Here is a 25,548-nt window from a genome sequence, read left to right as displayed (position 1 = left end):
AAATTAGCCATTAACCATCGAATTCCAATGGCTTTATTATGGAAATTTATAAAATGAAAATAAATCAATGTCAGTGCTGCTATAAATCAGTGACTAGAAAGGAATTTATGCTTTTTGTTTTTTACAAAAGAATATTATAAAAATTCAAATAATAGAAAAATATCAAAAGTTAAAAAGAACAGCTGTTACTAACAGATTTTATATGTTCCAGATTTTATCTATGAAAAAATATATGTAATTTAAAAATAAAACTGGTTATACTAGTCACTGCTTTATAATTTGCTTTACTTCTCACTTATTGGGCTGGTAGGGAAATGGCAGCAACTTCTCTTCTCTCCTTAAATCTTCCTGAACTAATCATTGGGAAAGAATGGGATCACCATGATTTAATTAGCCTAATCATCAGAAATGAGATGAATGTTGGCAACTAATCATCATTATAAGTATTCCATGTACCATGATTTAACTCATTTCCTATTGAGGGCTATTATCAAATTTTCATGATATAAATAATGTTGTTATGAACATCTTTGTACCATATAATTTTGTATACTTGTACACTGATTTCTGTATACCAGATTTCTGGAGTAGAATTCCTAGGTCAAAAGAAGTTGATAGACATCACCAAATTAAAATTCTAATTTGAAATATATACACACACAATATATATACTTTATTATTATATACATATATATAAATATACACACATATAGCTTCCCAGGTGGCACAGTGGTAAAGAATTGCCTGCCAGTGCAGGAGACCCAAGTTCAATACCTGGGTTGGAAGACCCCTGGAGTAGGAAGTGGCAACCCACTCCAGTATTCTTGCCTGGAAAATTCCATGGATAGTGGAGGCTGGCAGGCTACAGTCCATGGGGTTGCAAAGAATTGTACACATCATCTGAGCACATCTGACCTTATATCACACAACTGAGCACACACATCATCATCAAAACTCAAACACATGCAGACACCTCAGCAGAGTGCCAGCTTCCCTGAACCCCCATCAGTGCTGTTTATACTCTTTATCAGTCTCCCAGGGCTGCTGCCTACTGGGTTTTACCCAGGAAGCAGACTGTTCTACTATAGTTTCATCTGATTCCTAATGGGATACATAAGCCGTGGTCAAAATTTTTGTTAATTTGTAGAACCACCATTCATTAAATTGCAGCTGAATATTTCTGATTATATTGCAAAGACACCATTTCCCTTGCCTTGGCTCTCTGCCTCCATTCTTTCCTTCTGCCTCATGTCACCGAAAATTTGATAGAAAAGAACATCCAGTCCTCAAAATGCAACTTCAAGACTTAAAAAATTGATGTTGGTTAAGATAGAAAGGCGGCTTCAAATAACACATTTGTTTTATCCAAACAAATGGGTAGTTTGGGCAGCCTGACCATATGAAGTATGGGCAAGTTGAAAAGAAATGGTCTGACAATGCCTAAAAACAAACTATAGAAGAAGAAAAAGGCATGTAGAAGATAAGGAACTCAGCCTGGAAGAAAATACTACCCAAGGAACAAAAACAAAAAAGCTCCACACAGTTTACCACCGAAAAAAATGTTATTAAGGATATTAATGCAATAAAATAAGAGCTCAAAGATGAGATAATTAAAGAAAATGAGGTGGAGACGGAAATTGAAAAATTAATGAAATAAATTCAGAATCCAGATCATACTATTAGATCATAAATTAGAAACATAGATAAATTAGAAAATCAAGTTGTAGCAGCAAGAAAGGTTTGAGTTAATCAAAATGAATGAAAGCTAATGGGGGTTGGGAAGAATAAAGCAATTAGAGAAGAAATGATAAATATAGAGAACATACAAAGGAGATCACTTAAGACAAGTTCCAGTTCCAGTTCTGTCACTCAGTCGTGTCCGACTCTTTGTGACCCCATGAATCACAGCACGCCAGGCCTCCCTGTCCATCGTCAACTCCCAGAGTTCACTCAGACTCATGTCCGTCGATTCGGTGATGCCATCCAGCCATCTCATCCTCTGTCGTCCCCTTCTCCTCCTGCCCCCAATCCCTCCCAGCATCAGGGTCTTTTCGATTGAGTCAACTCTTCGCGTGAGGTGGCCAAAGTATTGGAGTTTCAGCTTTAGCATCATTCCTTCCAAAGAACACCCAGGACTGATCTCCTTTAGGATGGACTGGTTGGATCTCCTTGCAGTCTAAGGGACTCTCAAGAGTCTTCTCCAACACCACAGTTCAAAAGCATCAATTCTTCAGCGCTCAGCTTTCTTCACAGTCCAACTCTCACATCCATACATGACCACAGGAAAAACCATAGCCTTGACTAGACGGACCTTTGTTGGCAAAGTAATGTCTCTGCTTTTTAATATGCTGTCCAGGTTGGTCATAACTTTCCTTCCAAGGAGTAAGCATCTTTAATTTCATGGCTGCAGTCACCATCTGCAGTGATTTTGGAGCCCAGAAAAATAAAGTCTGACACTGTTTCAGTACCCCTAAAATATAAAGCAAAAAATAACTCAAAGATATGATAGAAGACAGTTCCCCCAGATGAAGGAATTACTGAGTGCATATATAAGGGGGTTACTATATCAATGAATTGGAGTTCAGAACAGAATATAAATACTGTATAAATATCATAGTTATACAGTGGGTGAAGGGAAGATGGAGAAAGATGCACCCCCAACCACTCCGGCTACCCCCAGATCCTGAGCCTAGTTGCTACAACCTCTTCAGGAAGGCTTAAACAAAATTCTACATACTAAGCAATGAGTCTGTACCTTATGCCTAGTCCTTTTTATCTTCTAGGCCCAGAACACTGACAGCCAGGCTTATACCATCTAGGCAGAGTACTGAAATGATTTCTCTCTGAGAAAAATGGTCCCAAAACACCTATAGATACTGACATTTGAGATTTCTCTTAACAGGCAGGGTTCCTACCCAGTTCCTGGAACAGTGAAGCCCATCAGTTGAATCATGCTATTTGTGTACAGTGATCAGCCAGCCAGCTGTTTAGAGTTTCACTTTTTTTGTTGTCTTTTTAAAAAGCACATTATTGAGATATAACTTCAAGCTATAAAACTCACCCATTTAAAGCGTACAGTTCAAGGGGACTTCCCTGGTGGCCCAGTGGTTAAGACTCCACGCTTCCACTGCAGGGGACAGAAGTTCAATCCCTGGTTGGGTAACTAAGATCCGACATAATGGCCAAAAAATAAAGCAATAAAATGTATAACTCGATAGTTTTTTTGTGTAGGTACTGTTTTGTAACTGTCAGTACAATCTAAGAACATTTCATCACCCCAAAAGAAATACCTGTCAACAGTCGTTCTCCATTCCCACCCTTCTCTCCCACCCACCCCTTACTCTCCATCCCAGGTAAACACTAAAGTTCTTTCTGTCTCTATAAATTTGCCTTTTCTGGACATTTCATATATAGTGTTTTACATTTAAGTAGAATGGTAACTGAAGAATCACTAGACATTTGAAGAACACCTCTAAGCTGAAAACCAGAAATGGAAACAACAAGAAAACTCAGTGGAAATAAAAGCAGTGTAAGAACCAGAAGATAACTTTAAAAAATATATATTTTTACATCCATAAATGTGAACAGGAGGTAATCAAAAGGAATATTCAGAGAAGAAAGCTTCTTGGGAATTAAATTCAACAGAAGTAGGGACAAAGTTGAAAAGATCCTTTAGTCAAACAAAAAGGCAAAGATATGGGAAATGAGTTAAAAAGTAAGAAGATTAGGGAATTAATTCATAAGGATAGTATCCCCAGCAAAAGAGTAAGAAAAACAAAATTCTTAAGGGACCTGGGCATCAAACAGCAAGTCTTCAAATGAAAATTTCAAGAACTAAAAACCTGAGAGTCTAAATTAAGAAAGCCCATGTGTATTTCTGGCATAATGGACGAAAAGACCCACTCCAAGACATGTTAATGTGAAATTTTAGATAACAAGAAATAAAGAGATGATTCTAGAGGCTCCCAGAAAGGATGGTGGGAGGTGGGGTGTAGAGAACATGTTACTTACAGAGAACTGGGAGCCAGATGGCCCTGAACTTCTCAAGCAGGAATCAGAAAACAATGGAGCAAATGCCTTCAACATTCTGAGACAAAATGATTGCCAACAATTATAGTAAAGTCACTGTCAGACTTTAAACATCTCTAAAATCTGTTTTCCCCCTACATTTTCTTAGGAATATGTTAAAGGATGTACTTTAAAAGAAGGGGACGATAGAAGGAAGACGTCTTGAAATTCAGGAAAATGAAGACCCAGGAGCACTGAGAGAGGCAAAGGGAATTCACGAGATGGTGTAGGGCACTCACAGGAACACAGTTGTGCCTCAGGCTTTTTAATTTTAAAAAGATAGGCTACAGATTTCTTCTAATTTTTAAATTAGGCCTTGGTTCCATTTTTTTATGCATTTGTTGTACGTAAGATCATAAACACTCTTCATACATCAAACAAACAAAATAGAGGACAACCTCTTGGATATTTGCCCTTCCCTGGAGAAGGAAATGGCACCCCACTCCAGTATTCTTGCCTGGAGAATCCCATGGACGGAGGAGGTTGGTGGGCTACAGTCCACGGGTCGCAAAGAGTTGGACACGACTGAGCGACTTCACTTTCATTTTCACTTTTCTTGGATATTTGCCTTTATTTTAACAAATATAAGATGACCACAAGTGTGCTTATAACAATGAAAAAAAAGTGTGACGACATGGATCTTGCCCCTTAGCCCAAGGAACTTGGAGCTCAGATTAGACGTGTACATAGATCTTATTAGACTTAACTCATATTGCTGACTGGATTTAAAACCTTCAGAGACTTCTTTTGACTTAAAAATTTGACTTTTAAGGCTTTTATAAAATCCTAAGCCTAAATCTACCACAATGAGATACCGCTTCATCACTACTAAGATGACTATAATCAGTAGTAGCAAGTATTAGCAAGAATCTGGAAATTGGAACCCACATACACTACTGATGGGAACATAAAATAGCTCAGCTGCTTTGGACTATAGTCTGGCAGTTCCTCAAAAGGTTAAGCACAGAGTTATCAGCAAGTCTATTCCTTAGTATATCCCCAAGAAAAATATATGTCCACACAAAACTTATACATTAATGTTTATAGTAGCATTAGATGTAATGGCCAAAAAGTCAAAACAACCCAGGTGTCCATCAACTAATGTGTGGAAAAAATAAAATGTGATATATCTGTATAACAAAATATTATTTGGCAATAAAAGGGAATGACATTTTTACGTGCTACAAAATTGATGAACCTTGGAAACTGTGCTAAGTGAAATAATCCAGTCACAGAAGACCACACATTGTTTTCATTTGCATGAAATGTTCAGAATAGGCAAATCCATAGAGACAGAAAGTGGATTAGTGATCTAGAGGGAAGGGGAAATTGGGAGTGACTGCTAATACAAAGGCTTTTGTTTTGTGGGTGATTGTGCAATTCTGTTAATATACTAAAAACATTGAATTGTGCACTTTAAGTGAATCGTATGGCTGGAAAAGGTTTCTCTGTAGCATTTTTTTTTTAAACTGTATTCAATAAAGCCATTATTTTTTTAAAAATCCTACTGTAACCTACTTTTCCAGTGTTGTTACCCATCTTCCACTTGGGCTCAACCAATTTTACTTACGTTCTTTTAACCTACAGTATATCTCTTTCTCCATTTCTTCAAGACCAAATACCGCTCATTCTTCCAAATTCAGCTGAACTTCCTTTCATAAAAAAAGAAAAAAGTAAAACTCTGCTTAGCAGAAAGTAAACTCTGCTCTCAATTTTGTATCTCTCGGCAAATCACTTTACACATTGCAATACCAAGAAGTGTGCGTTTTGGTGAAAGGAAGTCAACATTTCTCAGCAACATAAAGTAAAAAATTACCTTAGACAAACCTTTAAATTGCCTGAATCGTACAATTCTCTCTTTACATTCAACTCATCAGTTTTTTCACCTCTTAAGACTGGAATAGATCTCTGTTCTGTTGAATGTTAGTTGAAGAAATTGACTTTTATTTTTAAGTGTTACACAAAATAGAGAAGAACAATTAAGCCCAACAAATAACACAGATTTGGATGTATGGGGATTGCCTCCAATCTTCTTCCAGCCCCAGTTTTCAATAGAAACAGGCTGAAGCTCTTAACTCGTGTAGGTGAGGGAAAGGCAGTACTGAGATGGGTAGGTGATGGGATGTTGGTTTATGGACTGACTTGTCATTCTGGATGGTTTTAATTCAGGGTACTTTTGTGTATAGTCATTAGCCTGTTTCTAAAGCAGTCATCTAACAAAGCAAATGTTTCCCCCCTTTACCACACTAACGGAAGAAACTGCTTTTCATAAACTTCAGAATAACTAAACACTGCATTTGAAACAATTGAATATTTGGACTCCAGTTACTGCATTTTTGGGGAGTGGTTTACTCCACTGTAATGAGATTCTTATTCCACCCAGTTAAGTGATCCCATTGGGGCAGACTGAAGCCAAGACTTTCTAAGAGACAGATAGAATTATGTCTCTCCACCTTTACACTGTAAGATGTGCATTTAATAAATAAGAATGGTAGGCCAAAGCAGTGGATCTTTTGTAATGTTTTGTTCTCATTCTCTACTCCTTCCCTACCAAATAGAGTTGATTTTGTTAAATGAAATGTGCCATAAGGGACTAGTTGAATAAATGATGCTTCCTTGGGACAATGGAATACTAGTAAAACTGTTAACGGGGGAAGATACACAGCAAAACCGTGTTTATGACATGGTACATTTGAGTTTTGTTTTGAAGGGTTTATACATACATGTGTGCATATAAGTAGATGTGCATGTATCATTCTAAACAAAATTATGTGGTTTTATGTGTATACAGTATTTCTAGAAGGATATGTACTTAGTTGGTAATAGTCATTTCTGGGAAAAGGAACCAAAGTTGATAATAAGGGTGAGAGGAGGACTTAGCATTCATTGCAAATACTCTTTTGTATTATTTGACTTTCAGTATGTGTATATGTTACTTTTCCAGCTGAAAACCACTTATATCTTCTTGCCAATTAATTGTTAATGATTCATAGCAAATATTTATGTGTCAATTTGAGATGCTTATTTGAAATGAACAGAACATGTACATATGTATGGTGTTAATACGTGCTCTTTGTTTGATTTCCCAGCAGCTGAGATCTGTTCCACCAATGATTTATATATTTGTGTTTTACAGAGTTACGTCCATTTGGGAGAATAGTCTTCAGATCACTACAATTTCTAGTTTTGTAGGAATATGGCTTGGAGCCTTTCCTATTCCACTGGATTGGGGAAGACCATGGCAGGTTGGTTTCAACTCCTTAAAGCAGCAAAGTAAATGTTTGTACAGTGAGGGTAAAACTGATGACGCCAACGAGTGTATATATAAATTGTTTCATTGTTCAGTTAAGTAGGGATGTCGGTTCCCTCTGTCACTGTAATCTGGGGGACTTATTGGGGCCTCAGTGCTACAGGTATCCAGATTAGCCTGTTTCTGTCTTCCAGCACTGTTTAACATATAGCAAAGTTGATTTTGAAATAAGTGTGTGTGAAATTAGAGGAAACTTATAAATATCAGATTTTTCATTTTCTATCACAATAGGGTATGGCTATTAAGCTAGGTGAAGCACCGTAAGTATTCTTTTATCTGCATTTTACAGATGAGAAAACTGATACCTAGAGGACATATGATATTTCCAAGGTCACTGAGCTAGTGATGCATATATCTTTGTCGTAATTTTTAATGGCTTTGTAGTAAATCATTATATAGTTATTCTAAAATTTAACAAATTCGCTATTGATCATTTAAGTTATTGCTAATAATTAACTATTTTTACTATTATACTGTTATAAACGTTATGATAAAGATCTTTTAATCTGTATCTTAATGGATGTTTCCAATTATCAAGATAATTTCTCCTAAATCAAGCTTAGTATTAAAAAATAAATATACTTTCTTTTTCCAAAATGAGAATTTTTCTCTTGATTACAAAGACAGTATACATTTATTTAGAAAACTTCAGCAGTACTAATAATTATAAAAAGTAAGTTAAAAATTATCAAATATCCAGCCACCCAGAGGCAGCTCCCATTTGTGTTTTGGTGACAATCTTTGCAGCTCTCTCTCTGTATAACTATTCATAGTACACATACTATTTTTAATCTGTTTCTTTCCCCTTCAGCAGTATATTGTGGAACTCGTTCCATGTCAGCAACAAGTTGCATGGGTGTAATACTGTATTATTTGTGTAAAATCATATATGAATTTCTTATGAATGGATATTTAGATTATTTACAGTTTTCACTATTATTAATTATCATAATTATCATAAAACATACATCCTGGCAGTTTTGTCCAGTTTTCTCCTTAAATTTTTCTTAGTTTGTCCAGTTTTCTCTTTAAAATAAATTCCTAGGTAGTGAATCTCTGATACGTGTCTCACTTTCCAAAGGCCACTGAGGGAGCTAGATTGTATGCCTTGCACTTAACTGCCTACTTTTTAAGTCCATTCTTTGTGGTTTCTATTAGATGTTGTGTTTCCCTAACAAATGAGTTGTTTTACATTCAGTAAGTCTGGTAGGTTCGCCCTTCCCTGTAATAGTTCTTCACCTACTTATATGTTATAGAAATCCCTGGAGGTTTGGCATGTGTGATGTCACTGATACCATTCCCAAGGTTATAGTATTAATAAAGGTTTCTTTTATATTCTCTTGGCCATCTCAGTGATTGCTGGGAAATAGAGATTCATTTGTACTCAAGTTACCATCTTATGAAACTTAATTTCATTCAATAGTGTCATAATTTCTAGATTGGAGGACAATCAAAATCACTGAAAAGTGTACATAGGAAATTGTGTCTTAATCCCTTATTTCAGATATATGAAATTAAATCTAATACAAAGTATCAGTATATAACGCACCATGGGCCATCAGCTTATGAGTTGGTAAGGTAACGTGTAATTAGCTTGTTAGTTTGCATATAGATGGAATATTTTGGAGTGTAAAAGTTTGATATCTTGTTGTTGTTGTTCAGTTGCTAAGTCGTGTCCAAGTCTTTGCCATCCCATAGACTACAGCACACCAGGTTTCCTTGTCCTTCACTGTCTCCTGGAGTTTGCTCAAACTCATGCCCATTGAGTCGGTGATGCCATCCAACCATCTCATCCTGTGTTGCCCCCTTCTCCTCCTGCCCTCAATCTTTCTCAGCATCAGGGTCTTTTCCAACGAGTTGACTCTTTGCATCTTAGACCTGTATAAATCGTCTTAAGACTATGCAGGGACATCCCTGGTGGTCCAGTGGTTAAGACTTCGCCATCTGGTGCCGGGTACATGGGTTTGATCCCTGGTTCGGAAACTAAGATCCCACATACTATGTGGTGCAGCCAAAGGTGGGGGGAACGACAGGCAAAAAAGACGATGCAGAAGTAGATATTGAATTATGGGGAGCAGATGCATCTGTCTAAAATCGGGTTTAGGTTTGTGAAGAAAATATATATTTCAGTTATTTACAATCCAATTATCCATTTTTGATTGTTTAGGCTTCTAGCTAGTGACTCTCATTTTTCTACCTCAATTCTTATTTACAGTAAGAGGTGAACTGGATCCAAACTAATGGTATCAGACTTTTAAAATTACTATAAATTTTCTACTTGAATTATCGACTTTAAAAAAAATTTCTAGCTAGCTAATTTAGTATGTAACAAATGTTGGTCTTCATTAGGAATGTTTCATTTGACTGGACTATTACTGGTTATTTAATAATCTTTACTATTGGGTTGTTTTAAGAGTATTCCAAGTTAATGAGCCACTTATTTACTATCATCTTTCAAAATTATGATAGATATGTATTCACTATCATCTTTTAAAATTATGATAGATATGTTAGAAGTGATATATAATTAATCATCTTTTATTCACATAATAATTACCTGCCCCTCCCCAGTTTAGTGATTATTTACTAATTTAGCAATTATAAACTAGAGAAATGATGTCTTTTTTTTTTTTCACTTTTTATTTTCATCAAAGTTTTCTGTTCTGTTTTTTTTTCTTTGTAAACCTAACTACACAATAAGTACTCAGTGTGGCTCATGATGCTGACAGAATCTGCCAGAGAAACAATAAACCAGATAAAAGATTATGGCATTACTTCAGAATGGAGATTTTTCTAAAGTAGAATTTCAGAAGAAGAAAACCTCTGTCTATACTTTATTATTTAAACTTTAATATTATAGTATTAGGAAGAGATTTTAGTTCTGTATTCCTGTAGCCCAATAAAGATTTGATATGTTTGTGGTAAAGCAAGCTTTTCTGGGTTGTGATCTGATTTTACTCATGTTTAATAAAAAGAAGTAAACTTGGAGAAGCAAGAGTATCTGGTTAAGCAATTACACTTTCTTTAAAAACACATACACACAAACCACCTCACAAAAACTGTCACATATTGTAGTTCCATTTTTCTACTTTGTACTCAATCTGACTGTGTATAAAGTGCCCGAGGCCAAGCATAAGATTATATAATGATGTGAGTTCTGTATTGAGCAAGTTCAAGAATGCTTATAGTTTTTAAGTTGTTTCAGAATTTAGTGACTGGAAAGGCCCATTGAAAATACATAACCTTAATGAAAAGGTTTTTTCACTTAACTAATAGGAATTTTAAATAATTTTAAGTAATGACAATTGACGAAAGATTCCAGGCATCTTTATATAATTGGAGGAAGCCTTCCATTTCTAGGAGGCAGCAAGAGAATTTGGTGAAAGAGAATATGGTTGATGGCTACCCACTCTGTTGTTGGTCATCTTTATTGTTTTCTTTGAAAGTAATTCAAAGTCATCTTGCTTCTCTTCCCTGCCTTAATTATTACATTATAAACATTGAATTGTCCATAACCCAGACTGGCTTCTTCACCTCCAGAGAAAACTTATAGCTGCAGTAACTGACAAGATTTTTGACTATGGAAAATCTATTTACATTATAATTTGATGCTTCCATCGGCCATAAAAATAGCTAATCAGTAAGTATTTGTTGAGTTCTTACTGTGTACAAAGTACATATTAACTATATAAGCTATAACAGAAATATTACCAGGACTGGAATTTAATTGTTTGGTAATGATAATTTAGATCCAGATTGTGAGTTAGATTCTGATTCAGATTTAATATGCTCTAAATATTTTCAGAATATATGGTTATCAGCTTTTCATCTGGAAAATATCTTAATTCTTTACTTATCAAAAATCAGCACTTCACATTATTAAAACAATTAGTACAAAGTTAAGAATTGTTGTTAGTCATTCTAAACAAAGGAAATTTACATGAAGTTTTTAAACCCACATGTTTTATTAATAGGTAGATAACAGGATTTTTAAGAGCTGAGGCATCAAATTACTGGGTTCAAACCCTGGCTCTGACACTTGTTGCTGCTGCTGCTGCTAAGTCGCTTCAGTCATGTCCGACTCTGTGTGACCCCACAGACGGCAGCCCACCAGGCTCCCCCGTCCCTGGGATTCTCCAGGCAAGAACACTGGAGTGGGTTCCCATTTCCTTCTCCAGTGCATGAAAGTGAAAAGTGAAAGTGAAGTTGCTCAGTAAGTGTCTGACTCTTTGTGACCCCATGGACTACAGCCTACCAGGCTCCTCCGTCCATCGGATTTTCCAGGCAAGAGTACTGGAGTGGGTTTCCATTGCCTTCTCCGCTGACACTTGCTAGTGAGGATTAAATAATTCTGAATTACTTAGTTTAGAACCCTACAGTTAACTGCTTAACTGATGTTATAGGCATTTGTGACCTATAAAAGGAGTAGGTTAATGACTGTTTTTTCTTAGCATTCCCAAAAAACTGCCAATTCATTATTTGAATTCTCCAGAGAATGTGCTTGTTTTATTCATTCTGCACAACGGTCCTTAAATTGGTAGAGTGGATTGTTAACTCATCTTTTTGTTTCTCTGGTATTTGGGTATTTAGGGTATTTGGATTTCACTTAATTTTCAATCCTATCTGACATTTCAGATGGCAATAGAAGGAAAACACAGTATCTCTTTATGTACCAGGCATGGGGCTTGGCACTGTCACACAAGTAACTTAATCCTGGTAACCATAGTGCAAGGTAGGTTTCATCCTCATTTCTACACATAAGAGAGCCAAGTGTCAGGAGAGGAGTATGCATCTTGTTCAGCATTTCTTGACTGATTAGAGGAAGACTCGGAATCCAGTGCTCCAGGACACCATGATTCTCTTTATCCCTGTTCTTCTTTAACAATGGCCAGGGCTTAGATTTTTTTGAAAAAGGTCGAGTAATTATTATATTGTATTTCTTTCCCCACATGAGGATCTCATTTAAATGCCACAACCACTCAACTGGTAGTGTATGTTAGACCAAAAAATTTAATATATTTGTAGGAGAGTATTTGAAGCTAATAAATGAGGATTTTGTACCTAGAATACCAACAAATACCTTTAAACTCTGGACTTCCAGTTCTACTATCTCCAAAATGGAATTGAACACATAATCAAATCTCTTCTGAGTGTATTTGTTTCTTATAAAGTTAAAATGTAAAATGGATGGAGATTGTCTTTAAAACAATTTAAAATTGTTAAATATTTGTACTTATTCCCATCAGATACCAGATAAATGAGGCATTGTTGTATTTAAAATTTTTTTTTTTGTTTTCTCTGGTTTTATCAGGTTTAAAAATTAATATCTGTGAGACATATATTCATTATTAAAAGTCACAGGTGCCACAGGTAATACTTTAATAAATTGATGCTGGAGATCATTAGGAAAATTAAATGAATCACAGCAAATAATGGTAGAGAAAGGGATGAAGCCAAGATTATGGATTTAATTATTGAAAGAGTGCATATTTTTAGGTTAATTGGTGTTTCTGTTACTAAAGGTCTTACACAGTGTTTTAGACAAACCAAAATAAAATATTAATTTATATGAATGTGAGTTACATACTTCAAGCATGGGAAAAATACTAATACTTAACTGATAGAAAGTGGTTTGCGATTTAAAAGGTGGGTTCATTGTAGGGCAGTGATACTGAAAATGATATGCCAGTAGGACTTCCATGTGATAGAGGAGAGTGCTGGCTGAGGTAAAACTCATTTGCATGGTCCTGGCAGGGACCTTACATCGTCACTTTAACAAGAAGTTCCAGCCTGGAGACTGTGGACCTCTCCACAAATAGCTCTTCCTAAATCTGTGTTCTTAGTCACAGGAGAGTGGTAGAGTAATCATGGCTCAGAGCAGAGTTACAACCAACTCTGGACCAACCAACTCTGAGTTACAACCAAGCAGAGAAATTACCCCGATGAGTAGACTCATCTGCTCGTGTATTCTTACACAAGACGGCAGCATCTACTTTATGTGCATCTGGGAAACACAGCGTTAAAACCAGGTTCAGAAGAAAATACACACAATCATCTAAAACCAGGTGAAGTTTGGAAGTAAGTCGGTTTTGAAAGATGAATTGTATCAGTCATGCAAATGTAAATCTATGGTAAGCATGATAAACAAAACATAGTAAAAAGTAGTTTGTGTGAAATTTAGAATTGCCTGGGTTTTATCTTCATTTTTATCTGAAAGAGTCAGTAATCCTAATGGTTGTGGGTTGTTCTAAGTGTTTCTAGGTTTTCTGATCTGCAGATAAGTCAGTTTTCCCTCGAGATCTCTCAGATCACATACCTCTCCAAAAATTATATTGCAACACATTTTTTAAAGTTTGCGTTATTGAAATGTATCTAAAAAAGAATCTTAGTTTGCCCCTTAATTGCTTGGTTTATAGTAGGGGCTCTCAATACATAGTTTTGAATGAAAAGAGCCATTCAAATGGAGACTCTTAAAAATGATAGAAATTTCTGCTGTATATATTAGGTGTAGTTTTTTAGAAATACTTTAAAAAATAGCTTTAGAGATGGTGTATTTGAGGAATGATAGTGTTGTAGATTGTAATTACAACTTACTTCATATGTGCCTGTTTAAAAATATGAACTGAAAGATTATCCATTGTAACCCATTGATTGGTCACTTGTCCTATGTGCCAGACCTGTGTTTTAGGTATGATTGTGGGTACCACATAGGACTTTACCTCATTTGGTCATTACAGTAACCCTGTGAGGTGAGTTTTACAGTGATCCTCATTTTGCAGATAAGAAACCAAGGCACAGAAAGGTTAGGCGACTTGCCTAGGGTCATCTTTTTGTTAACTTTTTTTTTTTTTTGAAGTATAGTTGATTTACAATGTTGTGTTACTTCCAGGTGTACAGCAAAGTGATTCAGAATATATATATGTATATATATATATACACACATAGAGAATACTATTCTCTACTACTTAGAAAATGCTTTCAAACTTTGTATATTAGTACATTTTCCTTTTCTAAAATGTAAAGCAGAGTTTTATAGCAGTGCCTGATCAGAAGAATGTAGTGTGGTCTTCAGGTAGAAATAAGCTTATATAATTTTGAAGTGTCTTTCAAGCAGCAATAATAATGATTTTTGTAACAGAAAAACACATATCTGTATTATTTCAAAAGTTTTTTAAAGCTGATTAGGGTGAAATTGTTTTATTTCTAAGAGAAAAATAACCTATTGCCAGTACCATGTACTAAGATCCTATGTATCAGGCCTTTGTTAATGCTGATTATTTTAAGCGAACACTGACTTTTTTCAAGTGCTGAGACAAATAAGGAATTATTTGATTTAGAGCAAGGATAATAGTAGTACTGTAAAGCAGGGCACTTTCTTCACATGATGTAGCTACTCATTTTTGTGAAGTTTTTCTTTTTGACAGTAACTATAGTAATTTTACCCAATTGCACTATATTATCTTTTGTTATGCAACAGAAAATTTTCATTTAGTGATTTTTTTTAAAAATTTTACATTTATAAAAAATTGGATAAAAAGATGGTCCTTTGGTGATAAACACGTGACTTTTACATGAATGTCTTTGAGTTTTCTATTTTCCTTAAACAAAACAAGATAATTATGTAGCTCCATCTCAGATGACCATCATTTGGAGACATGTTTATAGCAACTAAGTTGAATTGTCTGTTCAATAGATACCGTGTGTGTGTTTCTAATCCTATTTGTAGTATGAGGAACGATAAATAGAAACATCTCTGTATGTGAGATGATAATTTAAATGGAAAACTTCAAAATCTATGAAAATACGTGATAAATCTAGGATTGTTTGACAATTCAGTATGATCTGTTGCCACAGGATAGTTTTTAAATTGTTTTAAAGCAGTTACAAGAAGGTTAGTAGCAAGCTGTTTGAGGAAGGGTTGTTTGTCGGCAGCCTCCCGCCCCTCCCCAACCCCAACTCCCTCCAGTAGCCTCTGTGCCATTCCCTATCTTGGCTTATAAAAATCAGGAAAGTCTGCCCTTATATAAAGAAAATCTCTTGTTAAAAATGACTGTGTTACAGATAAGGATTACTTACTTTAAGGAAAATCAAGCAGGCGAGTGTGACCTGTCACTAGCGAACAGTGTCCACAGTTAGTCCAGCATTCTGATTTGTTGATGGCATGGATTCCTTGAGATGTTGAATAGCAAGTGTTTCAAACTTTAACCCCTCTTTAGGCAAAACTTTTAAACTTTCTAATATCTACGTCATTGCTGGCATTCCACTGGAGGTGAGGTATGGCAGCTATTTGAAGAATGTGTGTGTAAATGTATCTTTGTGTTTGGAAACAAAGAGCCACACTGAAATGACAAAGTGATTAAAATAGAATTTAGTAACCCAAATTGGAATCTGGCTGGATTCATGAGGGATTGTGATTCTCCCTACACTTTGACAATGTGCTCTTTACCAAAGTGCAGGCACTCACAATTGGCTGATGATGCATAAACTCACAGCAATGAGAAACAGAGGAAAATCGAGTGTTAGTCCAAATGTTTACATAGAGTGTTAAATAAAAACTACTAAGGTAAGAAGTTCAATACTTTACATAGGTAGTAAACTATGCATATTATTTTATTTGTAACCCCATGTGTTGAGATGGGACACTATTAAAGTAACAATCACTTAAAAAGCAACAACCAACAAACGAGTATTCAATTTGGTACGTAAACTGAATAATTAAAATCAAATGGAAGCAATGCCTAAAGTAACTACGATAATTCACAATAAAAACCATTAGTTCAGGCTCTACTTATTGGAAAGATGATAATTCAACATAGGCTAACCTAAAATGTACCTTTAGAGATCGAATAAGGATATAAGCAAAATATTAAATAAGATGTCAGGAAGTCCCTAAAACTATGTTTAAGGACTTAAAACTGATTACTTACATGCAAAAAAACTAAGTTTGAATTCATTCATACATGATCTTATTTGAAGCACTGTATTTTCATTCACTAGCAAAATTCATGTCAGTAAGATATTTTTGAAGTATTTTATTTTCCAGATATTTCACTATGTTGTTCCAGTGATTAGCCTGAATTTCTGTGGAAACCTAAGTTTTAAATGAAGACATGCTTCTGAAAATAAGGCAACTTTTCTATAATCTGTTTATAAACAGAAAAAAAGAAATCTTTGGTTTTAGTTAAAGTGGCTGAAAGGGTTTTGCAAAAAAAAAAAAAAAGAGAGAGATACTAAAGAACCAAAGCAATGGAAAGGCTCTTCATAAGCCATAAGCAATGGGAAACTCCAAACCCCACCAAGGTCAGTAGAGTACCTAAGGCACCTCAGGTTCAGATGATACAATCATCTTTGCTTAGAGTTCTAGTAATCTATATACAGGATTTTTACCATCTTAAGAACATGAAGCCGAAAAGGTAATGTCCAACAGTGATTACTGTAAGAAAGAAGAAAACCATAGCAGTTGCTAGGAAGAGAGATTAGAATCCATATTTAAAAGATGAGAAAAATGAGGCCCAATCAAGAAACAGATGACACTAGGGTTTGTGTTTCTAGAGTCCTAGTCCATTTCTCTTAGGGCAGGGCAAATTCTAGATTTTAACTTTATTGGCTAGGAAACCAAGTGTGAAGAGTTTCAGATATGTGAACTGAGGAAGAAAAAAATTCCCATCAAATCCCCAAAGGCAAGCTGGAAATAAATATATAATACTTTACTGTCTTAATTCCTTTATATCATGTGTTGGACAACTTGGCTAATATACTAATTGAGTTATACAGTTCTTTCAGTTCTATCTAAAAATAGCAGACCAATATTAAATGAGAAAGTTACATCAGATTCCATTTGAGCATACATAAGGCCATGATACTTAACACGAACCACCACTTCTTGGGAGAAAGAAGATATCCACTGTCCAGTTCAGGAGAGAAAGCTCCTGACCAGTTATCCAGTAGATTCTCCACTCTTCAATGGGGATGATGCTTATATTTTTAAAAAAACCTCTACAAAGCTCACATACAAGACAATACATCCTAGATTTGTGACTGCTATGAGCATTTAAGGCTGTCATTTTCAAGTATAAAAGTTTAGTGTTCCATTACCCAATCTGTGCAACAGACATAGCTGTAAGCTCAAATCATGGAAATTAACAGAAGCTCACCAAAGACAGACAGAAATCATAATTTAGGCAACAGCAAGTTTAAATGTAGGAAAGGATGGGGAAAAAAATTATGTATTAGATTATGCTTCTCTGAACTGCATCAGTTGTTCACACTGAATCTTTGTCTAACACACTGTCTGTTGCATGGCATTTGGACTAAGGTAGATCAAGAGCAGACCAAACAAGGAAGCTTAATTAGGTAACAGAACTATCATTAAGATGGTTCACCTCTAACACAGTTATACGGCCTGTTTCCCTAGAGAAAAATTAGAAATGGCTCCAGTATACCAAATGAGCTTCACAGATAAACATGAAAAAAAATTTTTTTAAAGCAGGACCTTTCACCTTGGGACCACCATGCACTGCTCACGGATGATCAATAAATCAATGTTATTTACTTCTGGCTAGAGGTAATATTGTGAAATTAACATGACTGGAGAAAAATGGGTATTTGGAAGCCAGCACATCATTTAACTTATACTCTAGATGTGTACATTAAGTTGTAGTTCTGTAACTTCTACTGTGGTTTCAATATCTATGTCTGAAAGGTGACATCAGTTTTATTATGAAAGCAGCTGCTTTGTTATAAATTCGATGTAACATGCTTGAATTCTAGGTCATTTGTCTTTACATGATTTAAAGTTTCTTGTGGTTTGGTCAGCATACATACTTTTTGTCTCATTTGATATACAAGCCAATGTGGAAATTAAAAAAAAAACTACCAACTAGTTCAGAGAGCTAAGTTGAGTCCAGGATTATGACAAAGTCTGACCCAAAGTTTTTAATCTGTAATCTCAGCATGTATCTCATGCAGTCTGGGGAGCATCAAACTAAATCTACAATCGCCAGAAGCCTTGTTACAGTTGAACGCACATTAACTAAAGTGTGTACATTTTTAGTGTTCATGATAAATGCAGTTATGACCTTATTACACTTTTGGCATTCTTTAAGAAAGCACGTTAAGCTTTAATATAGAAATATTTAGGTTACACTTGTGCTCAAGTAATAGTAAAACATTTGTTCTTTTTGATCTCATACATTCTCTCCTCAGGAATGGCCCATCTCCTGCACGCTTGGAGCAACCTTTGGCTACGTGGCTGGCCTTGTTATTTCACCACTCTGGATATACTGGAATAGAAAGAAACTCACATACAAGAACAATTAATTGGAGCAAAGGGAGAAGAGATTTCTTTGTGCAGATTCCATAAAGACTGTGCAGAAATGTATATGGTCTAGGCCAGGCAGTTCCACTTAATAGCACTGTTTTTTTATGTAGTTACATGATGTGATTGTAGCTTTTTAAACTATGAAACCCCTGAGAGATTGTACCTTCTAGTTGAAATAAAGTATTTATAATAGATTGTGGCTTCAGATGCTGTTTGCTGCTTCTTGGACCTTTAAGAAACATTCTTAATGAACTTTTATAGAATTCTGAGGACAGGGTTGGTTTTTTTTTTCCTTTCAAGTTTTAAACTGCTTCATTATAAGAGGTCTGGGTACAGCTGTAGCATTTCATATGCTTTCTGAGAGAAATGTACAGTTTCCTTGGCCACTGAAGATGTTTCTCACGTAATCAAACAACAGTTTATACATCTTGATCCTATTCTTTTTTTTACTGTGTGTTTCTTTGGAGTTAAAATGGCTATGATAGCCTCATCAAAAACAGTCTTCAATCCCTTCTGTGTTAAAGCTGAACATTCCACATAGCAGCACGCACCTATCTGGGAGGGAGAAAAAGAAAAAATCACAAATATATAAAATCTTGTTTACACAACTGGTACCACACAAACATACCATTATAAGGAAAATCATAAAATGCAAAAAGAATGAAATCATATTTATGATTCCCTAGAGATAGCTAACTGTTAAAATATTAGTGTATATCCTTTCAGACTTTCTCTGAAAAATTATTTCAATCATCAAATGTTGACTGGATACCTATTAAATGCCTGGCACTGTTTCTAGGTGCTGGGAATCATGTCTATGAACTGAGCAAAAGAGCAAAACCCCTGCTGTGTGATGCTCACATTTGCCTAAGTTCTACTGGGGGAGGAACACATGAAGGAATATAGAAATGGTGGCACATGCTGTGGGTTAAACACGGAGGGAGAGGGTGCAGATGACCGTGGTGATGGTCAGTGAAAGCTGCTCAGCAAGGTAAAGTCTGAGCAGTGAGGGATACCTACTGGCAGGGTTTCCAGCCATAAAGAGCCACAGACGTAAAGATCCCTGATGCAGGAACGTGCTTGGAACATTCGGGGCAGGACGGAAGCCAGAGTGGCAGGGGAGAGGGTGAACGGGGTAGTGGCAAGAGATGAGGTCAGTGAGGTAGCCTCATGATAGTGACTTCGAGTAAGGACTTTGGTTTCTACTCTGAGAGGGGCCCCATCCATCCGTCCGTCTGTCCATTCATTGAAAACTTAGAGAGCACTGATTTGCCAAATCAGAGGAAGGAATTTGTTCCTTCCTACAACAATGAACAAAATTAAGTCCCTATGCAACTCTCAATGAAATGTATTTTAGAGGAAGAACACCATGGATTAATAAATATAGAGGTAGAAGTGGTTTGGAGAAAAATGGGGAAGGAGATAGGGAGTGGGGACAGGTCAGGCAAGATCTCATTGAGAGAGTGATATTGGAGCAGAGATCTAAAAGGAAGTGCTTTCCTAGTAGCTCAGCTGGCAAAGAATCCACCTGCAATATAGGAGACACCAATTCGATTCCTGTGTTGGGAGGATCCGCTGGAGAAGGGATAGGCTACCCGCTCCAGTATTCTTGGGCTTCCCTGGTAGCTCAGCTGGTAAAGAATCTACCTGCAATGCGGGAGACCTGGATTTGATCCCTGGGTTGGGAAGATCCCCTGGAGAAGGGATAGGCTACCCACTCCAGTATTGTGGCCTGGAGAATTCGCTGGGATAGGGAGTGGGGACAGGTCAGGCAAGATCTCATTGAGAGAATGATATTGGATCAGATACCTAAAAGGAAAGGATGAACAGTGTCTACATCAGGAAGACTCCCAGGCAGAGGAAGCAGTGAAAGGGCAAAGGCCTGGAGGCAGAAAATGGGAAACAGCACGGAGGCCGTGTGCCTGGAGCACGAGTGAGGCAGAGGTGGCTGGGCCTGGAGGCCACAGTGGGGGTTTCATTTATTCAAAGTCAGCTGGGGAGCCACTGAAGGATTCTGCACAGAGCAGTGAGCTAATGGAGCTTCTGTTTTTAAAGACTCAATGGCTGATGTGTGGAGAACAGGTTAACAGTCACAGAAGCCGAAAGGTGAGTGAGGAGCTGTTCCAGTTAGTCCAGGCAGAGAGGGAAGGAGCCTGGTCCAGGCTGCCAAAGGAGGGGACAGTGAGGAACATAGGCATTCTGGATATATTCGAAAGCAAAAAAACAGGTTTTGCTGAAGTGTTCACTGTATGGTATGAGAGGAAGAACAAGGTCAAGTGTGACTTCAGGTTTTTAACCTGAGAAACTGGGAAGACAAGCCTGGAGGATAAAATTGGGAATTCTGTATTGGACGTGTTAATTTTGAGATGCTTACCACCAGGATGGACTTGTTGGATGAGAAGTTGGACTACCACGTCTAGAAGTCCAGGCTGCAGATGGGAATTTGGGAAGCTCAGTAGTAGATTGTTCAAACCACAAAACTGACAGAAGCTCAACAGGCCTAAGGACTGAGTGTGGATATAGAAGGAAAGACATCCAAGCAGCTGAGGGCTGATCCCTGGACTCTCCAACATTCAGAGACAGGGAGATGAAGAGAAGGAGAAGAGGCCAACGAAAGAGGACAAAGCCCAAGAGAGGGCGTTCAAGGAAGCCACGTGAAAGTGTTTCAAGAAGGGACCAATTGTGCCAAATGCTGCTGACAGGTCTAAAAATGGGATCATAGTGTTTTGCAACCATTTTTTCCCCTTAAACTATAAGCATGAACATTGTAATAGGTATATTAGTATAAAATTTTAATAGGTGCAGGATTTTTTGTTTTTTGCTGTTATAAACAATACAGCAACTTTATGGCCATCTCTTTAAGCACATCCTATATAATTTTTTTAGGATATACTCCTACCTATGGAATTGCTTGATCAAAAGCGTTCATGCCCTTAAGCCTTTTGCATGTTGTTGAGGCTGCTTTTACTCACTGACCAATAGAACAGCAGAGCACCCACTTCCTTGCCCCATTGTGTGTTAGTTGTTCAGTCGTGTCTGACTCCGTGCGACCGCATGGACTGTAGCCCACCAGGCTCCTGTCCATGGATTCTCTAGGCAAGAATACTGGAGCGGGTTGCCATTTCTTTCTCCAGGGGATCTTCCCAACCCAGGAATTGAGCCCAGGTCTCCCTCATTGCAGGCAGATTCTTTACCGTCTGAGCCACCAAGGAAGCCTTTGCCTGCTGGGACAGTGTTTTTGCCAATTTTATAGATGGAAATTGAACTACAGTTGACCACTAAGGAGTATGAACGTATTTCTTATCTTCTGTGGCAATCCGTGTTTTTTGAAGAATCTGAGTCCCTTTTCCTATTGGAGTGTATGAATATATATATATGTAGAATTCCCAACATATGTATACCTGTCGTTTTGTGATTAATCCATATGCAGTGGGGCTCCTGTACACTAAGGATATTAACCCCTTTTTCTGCCATAAATGTCAAGTTTGTTGTATGACATTTAATTTTATTTCTGGCATTTTGATGTATTAAATTTTTATGTAGTTAAATCATCAATGTTTTCATTTATGACTTTTACCTTTATGACATTTAGAAATTCCTTCTCTCCCAAGATGACAGAATTTAGTACTTGGAATTTGTAAAGTGACTTGTTAGTGAAACTATTTCTCTTTTGCTTTAGGAAACACTATTTTCCAAAAAGTTTTCTTGCTTTTTTCTGCCTCTTGATATTTTTAAAAAGACCTGATTAGATTTCATTTCCACAAAAGTCCTATCAAAGTCATAACATCTAAAAATAGAATCCAATAATGTTAGGGCCAAATGGAGAAAAAAGTATGCCTTTCTTTGGGGAGAGGAAGACTCTAAGTTAGGAGGCATGTTGTGCATCAGAGTTATATTTTTAGAATGATAATATTTTCTACCTTTCATAAAAAGATTGCAACGCATTTCCTCTCCTACCTAGCCATAATTTTTTTGTTTTTTAACTGCAGATTTAAATTGCCCTCCACCTGCACTCCACTGCCTACTCCATGAGTCTTCACTGAAGACAGGGCCTGATTAAGAAGCCCCTTTTTCTGACACCTCTTTCTACACATGGCTTATTAGGAAAATAGTGTTGGCGGTGTAGCACAGGTTTAAAGGCTGGAGTCAGGTCTTTACTGAACTCAGCTCTGCCATTTATTACCTGGAGGACCTTACAAGCTACCTGACAAGTTATCTGACATTGCCATGCCTCTCTTTTCTCCTCCAGAGCAACTGGTCAATCGAGGATTAAATGATCGAATGCATGTAAAACACTCATCACAGTGCCGGCATATGGTAAATGCACAATAAATATTTGCTTCTATTACTACCTTAGCTTCATTTACATTTATTTTTAAAGTCTGTAAAAAAAAAAAAAATAAAATCTGTAAAGGTTGCATTACCTCTTTTGCTAGTTTCTGTCCTTGCTCCACACATATAGGTTTTTCCTTCATATCATTCAGTCTTGCTAAAGTTTTGGGGTCATCTCGGAGATCAATCTAATTAAGAAAAGTTGATAACATCCCATCATAGCGTCAGTCTTTAAAGATAAAACATGTAGTACCATTTAACCCCCACATATAAAAAAAAAAGATTACAATGGAACTTGATTTTTAGAACAGACTAATACAGTAATTGCTTTCTTTTGACACTACCTTTCCCAAAAGTGTGACAGAATTTATTATAACTAACAAGTGAGATTAAACACGTATCTCATTTGCTAAACCTTGGGGCCATCATCTAAGAGCAACATCACGAGGCAGGCCAGAAAGGTTATTCTTGAATGGGTAAAATCAAAGCATACATACCTGAGTTCCTATTAATAAAAAGGGTACATTTGGTGCGTATTCTTTAAGTTCTGGCACCCACTCCTCTTTCACGTTTTGAAATGAGGCTGGATTCACCACAGAGAAGCATATAAGGAAGACATCAGTCATTGGGTAAGATAAAGGCCTCAGACGATCATAGTCTTCCTAAGGAAGAAAGCAAAACCTCATGATTTCCATCACTGTGAGTTTACTAATAAATATGCACATTAGATTAGATGGTCAAAAAGCATGCTCGGGACTATTCCACAAATGAAACACATGGCATTCTACATCCATCAACATAATTCCATTCATTTCTGCTGCTCTTCTTTTGGAAGTTCTGAACACCAGGGGGGTAAAAAGATGACAACATCATTAACAACTACAAGGAAACTTGGAGAAAATACATTGTGATGACCACAGTTCTCACTGGAAGCATCTTTAACCGAAAAGTTTGCACACAGAATTGATTGTGGCTAAATATCTAGGTACAGTCATGTATAATAACTAATATTCTGAATGCTACTATGTAAACATACCATGTTACTTATTTAATCCTTGTAACAACTATACAACATAAGAACCACTCTCTCGGTGTTGCATTTGCATAAACTGAGGCGCCCAAGTTAGATGACTTGTGTAAGGGAGCGTAATAAGCAAGTAAAGGAGACAGGATTCAAACACGGGCAGCTTCACTCTAGAATCCACGCCTTAACCACTATACATCTTCACCGAGACCTTAAATCTTTGTTTTCCCTGTTTATACAGTTTTCTTAATTGTGTGTTTGTGTTACATGTGCATGTTTGTGAGAAAAATTAAAGATAGAAACACATGGAATAAATCTACAGAATCCTTCTTACTCCCCACTTTCCATTTCTTTCCTGAACTGCGGATTTTTCAGATGTGTCTTTTCTGTTGTTTTTTGTGCATGTATATGTATTTAAACATCTGTACATAGAAGAGACTGTGCAATCCATGTTGTTCTGCACCTTTCAGCATGTCCTGGAGCTGGTCCCAGACTAGAACCTGTTAGACTGCCATACGATTTTAAACTGAAGTGTAGCTCATTTACAATGTTGTGTTAGTTTCAGGTGTATCACAAAGTGATTCATATATATATAATGAGTATATGTGTGTGATTATGTATATATGTGCATGTGTGCATGCTAAGTCACTTCAGTGGTGTCTGACTCTTGGAGACCCTATGGACTGTAGCCCACCATACTCCTCTGTCAATGGAGATTCTCCAGGCAAGAATACTGGAGTGGGTTGCCATGCCCTCCTCCAGGGGATCTTCCTGACACACACATATATAATCTATTCTTTTTCAGATTCTTCTCCCTCGTAGGTTATTACATGTTGTTGCTGTTCAGTCGCTAAGTCATGTCCGACTCTTGGCAACCCCATGAACTGTAGCATGCCAGGCTCCTCTGTCCTCCACTGTCTCCTCGTATGTGTGTGTGCTAAGTCCCTTGAGTTGTGTCCAGCTCTTTGTGACCCCATGGACTGTAGCCCACCAGGCTCCTCTGTCCATGGGATTCCCCAGGCAAGAATACTGGAGTGCGTTGCCATGCCCTCCTCCAGAGGATCTTCCTAACCTAGGGATTGAACCCGCATCTCTTTTATCTCCTGCATTGGCAGGTGGGTTCTTTACCACTAGCGTCACCTGGGAAGCACTATTTCCTGGAGTTTGCTCAAATTTATGGCCATCGAGTCCGTGATACTATCTAACATCTCTGATTCTGCTGCTACCTTCTCCTTTTGCCTTCAATCTTTTGACAGACATACAATTTTAAACTGCTGCTTCATATTCTACAGAAGAGCTAACCATCAATGGCTGTTTTAACATCTCTCCATCACAAAAGGCAGTGAATATCCTGTTTGCTTAGATTATTTCCTAGGACACAAAATCCTGCTTGCTTACATTCCAGGGAGTGAGCAGAATCAGGATTCCATTTTTGTCAGGGCTAGCCTCTCATCTGGTTTCAAGGAAATTTTATTTTTGGCCTAAGCTGCCACC

General features: G+C 37.0%; 2 protein-coding genes across 3 annotated transcripts in view; one reads left to right on the top strand and one right to left on the bottom strand.

Moving 5' to 3' along the window:
• PIGF (phosphatidylinositol glycan anchor biosynthesis, class F) overlaps nucleotides 1-18,892 on the top strand; it is a 32,120-nt gene extending 13,228 nt beyond the window's left edge. Inside the window, exons 5-6 of one of the 2 annotated variants that reach the window (XM_010838633.1) lie at nucleotides 7,205-7,313; nucleotides 18,584-18,892. In XM_010838633.1, coding sequence (XP_010836935.1) covers nucleotides 7,205-7,313; nucleotides 18,584-18,697 — 223 coding nt within the window. In that variant the 3' untranslated portion in view covers nucleotides 18,698-18,892. Of the gene's footprint in view, nucleotides 1-7,204; nucleotides 7,314-11,352; nucleotides 11,429-18,583 lie in introns of those variants that run through there. The other variant, XM_010838634.1, reaches the window with a different exon arrangement.
• RHOQ (ras homolog family member Q) overlaps nucleotides 15,966-25,548 on the bottom strand; it is a 40,951-nt gene continuing 31,368 nt past the window's right edge. The window contains exons 3-5 of the mRNA XM_010838654.1: nucleotides 23,528-23,692; nucleotides 23,123-23,218; nucleotides 15,966-19,253 (exon numbers count right to left, since the gene is read on the bottom strand). Of these exons, the coding sequence (XP_010836956.1) occupies nucleotides 19,098-19,253; nucleotides 23,123-23,218; nucleotides 23,528-23,692 (417 nt within the window). The 3' untranslated portion in view covers nucleotides 15,966-19,097. The remainder of the gene's footprint in view (nucleotides 19,254-23,122; nucleotides 23,219-23,527; nucleotides 23,693-25,548) is intronic.

Source organism: Bison bison, unplaced genomic scaffold (assembly GCF_000754665.1).
Source record: "Bison bison bison isolate TAMUID 2011002044 unplaced genomic scaffold, Bison_UMD1.0 scf7180017864101, whole genome shotgun sequence".
Classification (NCBI taxonomy): Eukaryota; Metazoa; Chordata; class Mammalia; order Artiodactyla; family Bovidae; genus Bison; species Bison bison.
This window is presented reverse-complemented; position numbering and strand designations above follow the sequence as displayed.